This window comes from Xyrauchen texanus, chromosome 5, assembly GCF_025860055.1.
Source record: "Xyrauchen texanus isolate HMW12.3.18 chromosome 5, RBS_HiC_50CHRs, whole genome shotgun sequence".
In the NCBI taxonomy this organism is placed as follows: domain Eukaryota; kingdom Metazoa; phylum Chordata; class Actinopteri; order Cypriniformes; family Catostomidae; genus Xyrauchen; species Xyrauchen texanus.
The window spans coordinates 33,261,816-33,274,205 of record NC_068280.1 but is presented as its reverse complement, the minus strand read 5'-3'; the positions used below and the strand labels follow the sequence as shown (position 1 = coordinate 33,274,205).

General features: G+C 43.0%; 1 protein-coding gene across 3 annotated transcripts in view; it reads left to right on the top strand.

The window, feature by feature from the left end:
- Positions 1-12,390, top strand: part of LOC127644177 (paired box protein Pax-5-like) — an 80,279-nt gene that overhangs the window by 30,008 nt on the left and 37,881 nt on the right. For 2 of the 3 annotated variants that reach the window (XM_052127233.1, XM_052127235.1), the window contains exons 5-6: positions 2,812-2,937; positions 12,015-12,196. In XM_052127233.1, the coding sequence (XP_051983193.1) occupies positions 2,812-2,937; positions 12,015-12,196 (308 nt within the window). The remainder of the gene's footprint in view (positions 1-2,811; positions 2,938-12,014; positions 12,197-12,390) is intronic. The other variant, XM_052127236.1, reaches the window with a different exon arrangement.

Genomic DNA, 12,390 nt, shown 5'->3' with positions numbered 1-12,390 from the left:
ATAAAAGACAAGACATGAAGCATGAGTGTCCAGATCCCGACACCAGAACCAAAATTGGACCAGACAGGAGAGTCAGAATCCAGACAACATTCTCTGAACATGAAACACAAAACAGACTGAAGAGCACACAGCAGAGCATCACAGAGACAAAAAACACAACACACAGACACAGATCAAGAGAGCCAGTATCCAGTCACCACAAAAACCCAGACTGACAAAGTGACAGTATCCTGACACTACCCCCACTCTAAAGGACGCCTCCTGTCATCCCAAAAAATGGAAACATCAAAGAACAGACAAGACAAACAGAACAAGCACTAACAAAGAATGGAAAGACCAAGAAAAAGGGAGGAAAGAGAGTGAAACTTGAAAGAGGGACCATGGAGGAGATTTGAGGAAGGGAGCAGGGTCTGGAGGCCTAGGAAAAGACTTGAGGAAGTGAACGAGGGAGAGGAGGGTGACAAGGACAGGAAGGATAGCAGACCGGGCTTCGGCATCCGCTTGGCAGGAGTCTGACTGGATAGGGTCAGCCGCGGTGGTGGGCGCAGCGTAGAGGTCAGGCTTAGCGGCTGCAGCTGGACAGGGGTCAAGAAGGAAGGCAGCCATTGGTGTGGCAGGGCGACGGCCACTGAGAGGGGGTCCAAAAGAGTGGTGGATGCTGGGGATCGGACAAATTAGACAGAGGCTGCTAGAAAATGGTCAGGGTGGGTGGTGGCCTCCATGACCGGGGAGCACTTGCAGCCGCAGGGGAATGGCCTCTGTGACCGTGAGTGCTGGCAACGTCTGTGGATGGGCCTCTGTGGCCATGAGCATTGGCAGCAACTGGGGAGCAGGGGCCCTTCTCCTCCTCCTCTTCCAGAAGGCCAGAAGCACTGTTGCGGGAATGGTCACCGCCTGGTGGTCAGATGCAGGCTCTGGTACAACAGATCCTAAAAAAGCCAAAGAAATCTCACCCAGACCTGACAGAAAAAGATGTTTGAGAAAGGTCTCCTCATATCACCACCTGTGGGGCTTCTGGACCAACTCCTCAGCATAGATGCCAAAGCCGCACCCTTTCTGGGAAATCTTACCCATGTAGGTACCATGACAGATACGCTCCTTCTGGCCAAGAGCTCATTGAAGAAAAATGCCCATACCTCCTCTGCTGGGTCCAAATGGACCAGTTCGCAATGTCAAAGTTGCCGTCTCCTGGCGGTCAGCTGGGGATCCTCCACCCCCTGGCGGTCAGCAGCTGGCTCCTCCACCTCCTGGCGGTCAGCAGCGGAATCCTCTGTCTCTTGGCAGTCAGCAGCAGGCTCCTCCACCCCCTGGCGGTCATCAGCAGTCTCTTCTGCTTCATGGCAGTCAGCCATGAGCTTCCTCCTCCTACGGTGACATGAACAGGGCATATACTGAGAGGAGTTGTTGGATCTGGTGTTCTATCTATGCAGCAGGATCTTGACTTCCGTAAGACGGCAGACATGGTACACCAGATACCAAAAAGGCCCCAAAAATATCTCTCCCAGACCCGACAGAAAAAGATGTTTGAAAAAGGTCTCATCGTAACATCACCTATGGGGCTCCTGGACTAACTCCTCAGCATAGATGCCAAAACCGTGCCCTTTCGAGGAAATCTTAAACAAGGAGGTACCACGAGAGACATGCTACTTCTGCCCAGGAGCTTGGTGAAGAAAAATGCCCATACCTCCTCTACTGGGTCCAAATGTGCCAGTTTGTAATGTCACAGTTTGTTGAGGCAGGACCCAAACGGATAGTGCAAACAAAGAGTTTTTATTAATACAAAAATAAACAAAACCAAACACAAACTACCCTCTAGGGGAAAAACACAGTCCAGCGCAGCAAGCAAACAGATGGGCTGGAGCAAAAATGAGCAGAACACAAGACCATCAGGAACCAAAAGGATGAGAGAATAAGATGAATTGGCACAGAACAGCACCCACAAGGAGACTAAAAAGGGAGAGAAATCAACAGGTTAACAGGCAGGGCAGATGAGACAAATGAACCGACAATAGGCAAACAAGGAGGCAGGGTATGACACAGGACTGAGAGACTCAAGGCAAAACAGAAACAAAACAAAGCCACATGCTCTCACAAAACACAAACACCCAGATGGCACGAGTTTATATCGCCAGGACAATAAGGCAACGTGTGCTCATGCCAACTGACAGACAAGACAAGAGAATGCATGGCAATGCTAACAAAGCAATTGACACACTTGACAAAGTCTGAGCGTACATTGCAAAACAAACTCCATGCAATGCACGCAACAGGCAACAAAACAAGACAAGACACCTTTGCAAGAATTTAGCCACAAATAAAACCAGCACCTAAGACAGAAGTGACCGAACCCCAATATATGCACTGGTTTCCCTTTTTTATTTGTTTGTGATGAAAATATTTCATGGTCTTGAAAAATGTCACTTCACTATGTGAAGGATCGTATAGATGTACAGTTGATCGGTTTCCACCAGTCACCATGTTGACTGATCTTGACTGAGTGAAGAAAACGTTGCCGTTAAAGTAGTTGGTAGTAAGAAGATTTTTAACAGTCAGTACTAAGTTTTCCTGAAAGTTTGTGCTGGCAAGCTGTTTCGAACTTCTGCATCTCAAAAACACCTTCCTTTTAGGCCAGATTTTCATAAAAATCACACCTGTTCCTTCTTTGATTTCACTAGTGGTATATTGGCTTCTATTAACAAGCTAGTTATGATTTCCGAGGCCTTAAGCAACTGTCCAACCTGCGGGCCCCTTTTGCTTTTTTTTAACCATGTTCTTGTATGGCTTAGGACAAACATTTCTGTAACTTTCTAGCCTCTACAGTGGCAGTTACCCAGGTGTCTGCAGTAACCAGTGACGCAGCTGGCTCCTCTTACTCTATTAGTGGGATTCTAGGAATTAGCTCACCTGCTGATGCAAGCAAGCGGAAGAGAGATGAAGGTAAGTCCATGTGTATATGTCTATGTGTCTGTGAGTGTGCTTTGTTTTGGGGAATTGGAAAAGACTAGGCTTTGATTGTTTCATTCATGTTTAGTTTAAACTGTTGTTCACACTGTCATACACCACAGAGGGAATTTAAAGGTATTTCACTCAAGGCATTTAGAAACTAATGGACATTCTCTCTCAAAATCAATTACATCCTGTATTCAACCTCTTCTTTCTTTCGTTCCTATGCATACCAGCACATCAATGCACATGTACACACTCAAATACACACATGCACACACAGAGCACAGATGGAAGTTGCTGAATACTGACAGATGCATCAGAGTAGGAATGGGATTGGACACCGCTGGCACGTCTTAGATAAACATCTCTATCCAGGGGAGGCACAGTGTGTGCATGTGGATGTTCATGCTTGTGTGTTTGCATAACATGTGTCTATTAAAAAGCCATTGCTTGGCAGACCCCCGCAGTACAGGAGAGAACTCCAGATGTCACCCACATACACCCCCCCACACACACAATAGGCCTTTTAGAATGCCAGACATCAACAATAATGCTGACAATTTTTTATGTAGTAATTTTACAAATAATAAATATGATAAATGTTTTGACAGGTAATATACGCTTGGATGCCATTAAATAATAACATACAATAAAATTCACAAGGAAAAATTAATGAATACAAAATCTAGATAAAACAAAACATGGTGTAACTTTGTAAGCTGGCTATGGCTTAGTTTAACACACACATATACACGCACACATACACATACACATCCACACATCAATATTCATCCAAGCTCCAATTAGTCCGACGTCTGCCACTTTAATTAATGCAACACATCACATCCAGGAGGGAGGGAGGAGCGACTAAATGAATTTGTGTGTTTAATTGACATGGTGAAACTGCGGGTGGTCAGTGTTATGATATTTTGCAGTATGTGCGTGTATAAGCTCGCAGTGAGGTGCGCTCTCATGGGTTTACTGAAGGCATAAAGTTACATGATTGATAGTTGGCAGCGAGTACACTGATTGTAAATGTTTAGGATGTACAAGGCACATGTTAAGGAGTGTGGTAATGACTGCGATTTGTGTGAGAGAAGAAGAGTTAGAAATTAAATAAAGAGGTATTTTGTGTGCTTTGCTAAATCATGTGTATGTAATACTAGGAATTTATGTCTCTTGAAATGGGAGAGAGAGAGAGAGAAAAAAGAGAGAAAATGTGTGTTTAGTGAAGCAGGACGCTATGATTTTCAGCTGCACACAAGCAGGAAGGGAACTAACAGAGGGTTTGGATGGCTTAGTGTGTATATGTGTTTGGGAAAGCCCAGTGCTGACCTTTGACCCAGGGGAAGTGATCTGAAAGAGAGAACTTGACTTGTGGGGCCTCTAGAACAGAGGCATTGTGTCTGCCCATTCTCTCTGAATGGAGGAGAAAAGTAACAGGGGAGAAGTGGAGGAAAGGAGGAATAGAATAAAGACAGGAGACCTGTGGTACTGGGCAAAAAGGGTCACAACAATATTCTCTTTGCCTCATAAAATAATAAAAAAGCTTCCTTTAATGTAACAGCTTCAAAAAAGAAAGGAAATCCATGACCTGAATTGGAATTTCAAAATAATACTAAGCTGTAGTTGTTATTCTGTTGAAGATAACAGAATAAACTAGTCCTGGGTCTCAATTCAGCCTGTTTTTCGGTCGTTCCAGATTTCGACATGATGTTTGTATTTATTGTGGGAATCATCCAACCTGGTCTCATTGAAACACATTACTATACTTACGTTTTTGCAAAATGATTTTTATGTGGCTCGTTGTATGTATTGCAGCAGTGTCCCTAGAGGTGCTACAACAGAGACTTTTATTAGCTTTCACACAAATCATGAGTAAAACCAATTGTGTTTTTCATGTCACATTTGCTTTTTATGACACTATCGGTTAGGTTTAGGTTTAAGGGTAAGGGTAGGGAGGTAGGTTTTGTTGATTTAAAACTCGATAAAGCATTGACCTTATAAACCTCATCTGTTTGGGAGAAAATGTAACTCGCATTTAGCGCCACACAGTGAACATTTAACTTCTGAATTCAATACGTCCTGATACGTGTGATGGACCATGAATGGATGTGACCACGATTTAATATCATTTTGCAAAAATGTTTGCCACAGTCACATAATTTTCATTAGATCAGGCTTGAATCATCAGGACAGATATGACTTCCTCTGCTGTTTAATATTTTTCACTTCTTGTCCAGTTTCATTTCAGTTGTTTTTATCTCTGTTTATTCAGCGGAATATTCTGAATGGATGATAAAGAAAATTTTTAATAAGGTGGAATTGTGAACGAAAGAGGGGGATGATAGAGGATAGTTGATAACAGTGGGATTATTTAAAGGTTGGTATCCCTCTTTTCAAAGACTCTGATACTTTGATATTCCAAGGTTGACACACAAAGACAAAGATCCCCCATTTAGCCTTAACAGACTGTAGGGGCAAGTGCTGTTAACAAGCACCTATGAAGGCCAGAACGGTACACAAGGGGGTGGGCACCACGCCCAACTGCCTTTGTCTCCCCAGTGGCAATGTTTTTACACACCGCACCAGGTACTCTGAGTCAACCTAGGGGAGGCCCGGGACCGGTTCAGATAATCGTCACTGGTGTTGGCCATGAGCGGGAATCAAACTCGGGTCGCCAGGTTCGTAGCGCTGCACGCTAACCGCTACACTACCGCTCCCACCAAAGAGACTCAAGGCAAAACAGAACACACACACACACACACACACACACACACACACACACACACACACACACACACACACACACACACACACACACACACACACACACACACACACACACACACACACACACACACACACACACACACACACACACACACACACACACACACGATTTTTATACTGTACAAACTATAGATTCTATCCTCTAAACCTAACACAACCCCTAAACCTAACCCTCACAGAAAACCTTCTGCATTTTTACTTTTTCAATAAAACATTGTTTAGTATGATTTTTATGCGATTTGAATTATGGGGACACTAGAAATGTCCTCATAAATCACATTTATAGCATAATACCCTTGTAATTACTAATTTGTAACTTACAAAATTGTCCTCGTAAATCACAAAAACACACACACACACACACACACACACACACACACACACACACACACACACACACACAGACAGACAGACAGACAGACAGATCAACTGTAAAAATAAGCCACTGAGCAGTTTTCCCTGCTCCCAAAAAACCTTTAACCTCATCCCTGAGAGAAAAATAGAGAGTGCCAGAGGGAGAGGTAAGAGAGAGAGAGAGAGAGAGAGAGAGAGTGCACAACAGGGATCTCATTTTTGCTATTGTCTCTGCTTTTGAAGGGAGGAAGAGAAGATGCCTCTCCTCTGTTCTCCTTCTCTGTGTGTATGTGTGTGTGCGCATGCGTTTGAGCGTGTGTGTGTGTGAATTGTGGGGTTAACCCTGAATGCATCTGGGCTGCATTGTGTCTGGTTACAGAGAGTGGTTCCCTATAGCAGGTTCAGAGGCTGAAAGACAAAAGGCTAGAGAAACACATCTGAATATCTAAGACCACTGAAAATCTATGAGAGAATGTGTGTGTGTGTGTGTGTGTGTGTGTGTGTGTGTGTGTGTTTGAGATTTGAAACTTAACATGGGTAAGGTTGGTTAACCATGATGCTGCTGTGATGCTGGTATTGTGTGTTTGTTTAAATTTGGTGGAAAATAGCTTTATTGGCAACTTCTCTTTCTTCTGTCTCACTTTTGCTCTGATATGGCTGAGTGGGCTTTCAGATCTGTCAAAAATTGCATTTCACACATGGAGGCTGACACTGTAAAATACTATCACTTACAGTACATGCATGCAACACACAAACAGTCACAGATATACACACATCTATGTAATAACAACAACAACAACAACAACAAAAAACATTATTTTGACACATTATGGCTATGTTTTCATGGGTGTAAATACATGATCTTGATTCTCCACACAACCTTGCATTGATATGAGTGATCCAGAGGTATATCAATATTTGAACCCCTAGAATAATAGAAAACGTCTTGTTACATGGTATCTGGGATTTTTATTTATTTATTTAAAATGGGAAATACAGATATACACAAATTAGTTTGTATTAGTATTAGTTTCTAGGCCACTATTCAAATGTAAGCAAATTTGCAACCTTGGCCATGTTGACTCCTTGTACAAAAGTGCAGGTTTCCACTAAAGCACACAAGATGCTCATTGGAACATTTTAAATAAAATAAAATCACTTTATTGTCACACTACCATGTACACAAGTGCAACAGTAGGTGAAAGTCTTGATTCAGTTCCAAGCAACATAGCAGTCATTATATGTAGTGGTCTAAGCACATAACTGGTAATCTGGTAATCAGAAGGATGCTGGTTCGAGCCCCACAGCCACCACCATTGTGTCCTCGAGCAAGGCACTTAACTCCAGGTTGCTCCAGGGGGATTGGCCCTGTAATAAGGGCTCTGTAAGTCGCTTTGGATAAAAGCGTCTGCCAAATGCATAAATGTAAATGTAAATGTGACGAGACATACCAATTTACAATAAACAACAGATTTACACAACACAATAATAATAATATACAATGTACAGTAAACAATACACAAAATATAGAGTGCACATACAATAAAAAAATAAAAAAGTGTGTGTATATATATATATATATATATATATATATATATATATATATATATATATATATATATAATTTATATATATATGCTGTAGTTCTGTTGTGGAGAATATAATTATGACAGTCCAGTGTGAGATAATAGATTAATAAAGTGCAGTGCTGGTGTATATTGATCATGAGAGATCAAGTGTTCAGAAGTCTGATTGCTTGGGGGAGAAACTGTCATGTAGTTGGCTGGTGCGGGTCCTGATGCTGCGATACTGCCTGCCTGATGGTAGGAGTGAGAGCAGCCCATGACTCGGGTGGCTGGAGTCTCTGATGATCCTCCGAGCTTTTTTCACACACCGCCTGTTATAGATGTCCTGGAGGGAGGGAAGCTCACCTGCGATGATGTTTCTGGCAGTTCGCACCACCCTTTGCAGGTCTTTGCAGTTGTGGGCGGTGTTATTGCCGTACCAGGCGGTGATGCAGCCAGTCAGGATGCTCTCTACTGTGCTAGTGTAGAACCGTGTGAGGATGTGGTGGTTCATTCCAAACTTCCTTAGCCGTCTCAGGAAGAAGAGGCGCTGGAGAGCCTTCTTCACAATGGCCTCAGTGTTGACGGACCATGTGAGTTCCTCAGTGATGTGGACAACGAGGAACTTGAAGCTGCTGACTCTCTCCACCGTTGCTCTATTAATGGTGATGTGTTCTCTGTCTTTCCTCCTGAAGTCCACTACAATCTCCTTGGTCTTACTGACGTTGAGGGAGATGTTGTGCTCCTGACACCAGCATGTCAGAGTGTGCACCTCCTCCTGTTCTCTGTTTCATCATTGTCAGTGATCAGACCTACCACCGTCGTATCGTCAGATAACTTAATGATGGCATTGGAGCTATGTGTTGCCACACAGTCATGTGTGTATAGGGAATACAGGAGTGGGCTGAGAACACAGTCCTGCGGGGCTCCAGTGTTGAGGGTCAGTGATGAGTAGATGTTGCTGCCCATTCTAACCACCTGACATCTGCCAGACAGGAAATCTAGGATCCAGCTGCACAGCAAGCTGTTTAAGCCCAGAGCCCGGAGTTTCGCATCAAGCTTGGAGGGCACTATGGTGTTGAATGCTGAGCTGTAGTCTACAAACAGCATTTTCACATATGTGTTCCTTTTTTCCAGATGGGAGAGAGCGGTGTGTATTGTAGATGCAATGGCATCATCAGTGGAGTGGTTGTAGCAGTAGGCAAACTGCAATGGGTCCAGAGAGGTGGGCAGCACAGAGCAGATGTGATCTCTGATTAGCATCTCAAAGCATTTGCTGATGATGGGGGTCAGAGCAACAGGACGCCAATCATTTAAACAAGTCATTTTTGATTGCTTTTGTACAGGCACAATGGTGGACTTTTTGAAGCATGTTGGGACTACAGACAGGGAGAGGGACAGTTTGAAAATGTCCGTAAAAACACCAGCCAGTTGGTTCGTGCACACTCTGATGATGCGGCCCGGAATGCCGTCTGGACCCGCGGCTTTATGGATGTTCACCCGTCAGAATGATCGGGTTACATCCGCAACAGAGACGGAGAGCGAACCATCCTCTGTAGCGTCGGCCGCGAGTGCTCTCTCTGCGAGGGCGATGTTTTTTTCCTCGATACGAGCATCAAATTTATTAAACTTATCTGGGAGAGAGGCAGTGTTCACGGCATAGTTTTTTATGTAGTCCGTGATGATGTTAATTCCCTGTCACATACTTCTAGAGTGGTGTTGAACTTTCCTTAAATTTTGTGCCTGTACTGGCGTTTGGCTGCTCTGATAGTGTTACGGAGGGTTTATGCTCCTCCACGTTCCCGGAATTAAAAGCGGAGTTCCGCGCATTAAGTGCCGCGCGAACATCGCCATTAACCCATGGTTTCTGGTTGGGGTAGGTCTGTATTGTTTTGGTCGAAACAACATCCTTTGTTGAGGAGAAGCCCACGGGTTTGATGGCCGAGTCTGGAATCTCTGCAGACATCCAGGTTTCCATAAGGTAGATGACGCAGCAATACCTCGTCTCTCGTTGGAAAGAGATCCACGCTCTCAGCTCACAGAGCTTGTTGTCCAGAGACTGAACATTTGCCAGTAGTATACTGGGTAGCGGGGGTCAATTTGTGCAATGTCTTATTCTGATGAGAACACCGGCTCATTTCCCCTTTTCCTTCTGCGTTTCCGCAGCTGGGAAGCCCACACAAAGGGCGTGTTTGTAAACAGCGGGTCAGCATTGAGAAATTTGAAGTCTGGTTTCGGTGTGTAATTGCAGAACCAATGTCCAAAAGCATTTGTCTATCATATACAATAAGGCAGACACCATCCAAGACAAAACAAACAATAAACTGCAGTGTTGTGTCGGAGCTCACAACGCGGCCATACTCGGCGCCATCTTGATAATTGTGCTGGGAAAACATGGATGATCAGGTTTTGCAAAAACTTGTGGAGTATTTACCAGCTAGAGCACAATTTGAACAACTTTTTATTCAAATTTCTATACTGTTAATATTATTTGTTATAATTTTTTTATTATTATTATTAAATTAGGGGGAGAAAATGAACTAATGGTCACTAATGGTCTCAGACTTTTGGACCTCACTGATATTTAACTTTTTTTCAAAAACTGTCTTGTTCACACGCATTAACACCAATGCACACAAATATAAGCACACAAGCGATCCAGATCACTTTATGGTGCTTTTTTACCAATATATGAGCACAGCCGCATGCTTTCAGCAGTCTTTTGTGTATGTGTGTGTGTGTTTGTGTGTGCAGTCAGTGGACAGTCTTTGAGGAGAGTGGAAAGCAATAAAGCTGCTGAAATGGTGCCATCTCACAGACATGATTGATCAATTGAATTCTATCAGACACACTGACCGCTGGGATTAAGAGGGTCAAAACACTGGAGATCATACACTCTCTGTGTGTTCTCTGTTTGTGTGTGTGTGTGTGTGTGTGTGTGTGTGTAAAGAGAGAGAGAGCATTTAAGATTTGTGGAGGTAAGTCCTAGTGTTAAAGTGTATTAGAGACACATGGGAGCTGCATGACATCAGGGAGTCATTGACTAACATAACTTTATTTTAAATGAATGCAGTAAACTGGATATGAATTCACATTCAAATGGATACGTTTTTATGTTCAACTGGTGGAGGAAAAAAGGAATATTTGGATAGCTGATTTTATCCTTACCCCTCCAAATCTCTCTTTCTCGCTCCCTCTCTCTCTCTCTCTTTCGTCTTGTGGGGATTGCTCTGGCCTCTGACTTTAACTCCCTAGAATAACCTCTCAGAGGCATTTTGAAGAAATGAATTGGCTCTATATCAGGGATTTTCGTTTCTATTCTTCTTTTTTCATCCCTCTCTCTCTCTCTCTCTCTCTCTCTCTCTCTCTCTCTCTCTCTCGCTGTAATCATTTGAGGGCTGTAGCTTTCTCAGCTTTTATAATTGTCTCTTCAGAAACTCAACAGCCTAGTAATAACTGACTCACACGCTGCCTTAACACTCACTCAGAGAGGAGGACGCAAGTCCAGGAATGTGTGTTTTTGTGCCTGTATGTGTGTTGTGTGCTTGAATCTCTCTGATTTAGTTTCTATAAAGTCAAGTTGTCCTCCCATATTATCACGTTCTTACAACAAATAAAGAAATGTTTTTGCTGCATTTAATTATGAATATTAGTCAAAGAGTTTCAGAATCCCAAGGCTATGTTGTATCAAGGAGATCTTACTTTAAGAAAGTTTATTTATAGTTATTGTACGAGTTTATAAAAAAAAGTTGTTTCAAATTTGCTATAATATTCAGTCTTATTCTTAAATGTCACCCTTTCTTAATCATTATTGTACTGTATGTAGGAAGTCCATGTCCATTGACTTCATTTTATCAACAAAGATTTGAGGTTAGATTTATATGAATGTGTTCATGCAATGTTTCGCTGCTGTGACTGGTCACCATTTGTTTGAATTTGTTTTTGTTTTGTTTTTCACTATTTTTAATCAAAGTTTTGCCTTTAGTAGTCCATTTTTAATGTTCTGTGACAAATGTATTTGTAAAAGTACAAATACTCAGTGTAATCGCTAAATCAATATGACGCACAATGGTGATAAAATATTAGACTTTTTTTTTTATGTTTACGCACACTGTTTCAGCCGTCTTGGTCCCGTAAATATTTTTCCCTTTCATTTTTTTCATAGGGATTCATAAAATCCTTTATAAAAGAGCTCAATGAACCAAACCAAGCAGCTCTAGGTAAATCAGTCCATTAAAAAAGTATTTACATAATTGGACAAAAAGACACTGCAGGAAATGTCAACTTTTCAAAAGTTTTTCATGTCAATTACCCAAGTATAGGTACTTTATGAATGACATCTGAGTTTCTCTCCAGCTTTACAGGATTCTCCTTTGGCGAATGGACATGCTCACTCAGGGCGGGACTTCCTGCGGAAGCAGATGCGAGGAGAGCTCTTTACACCGCAGCAGCTCGAGGTATTGGACCATGTCTTTGATCGACAGCCCTATCCTGACATTTACCCCGCCCCTGACATCATCAGCAACAAGCCTGCCCAGGTAAGGGCTGGGGGGTAGGGGTGCGTACCCAGCATTGGTGGTGGTGTGCACCTCCTCTAAAAGCTTATGCTTGCCCCCGCCTGGCTGCCAGTTTTGCTTGACCCCTTCCCAACCCTGCTGTTGACCTGTGCAACCCCCCAGTGAACCTAAAGCTGACCTTTCACCTTTCTAAGCTTATGCTGGGGCCTTGAACT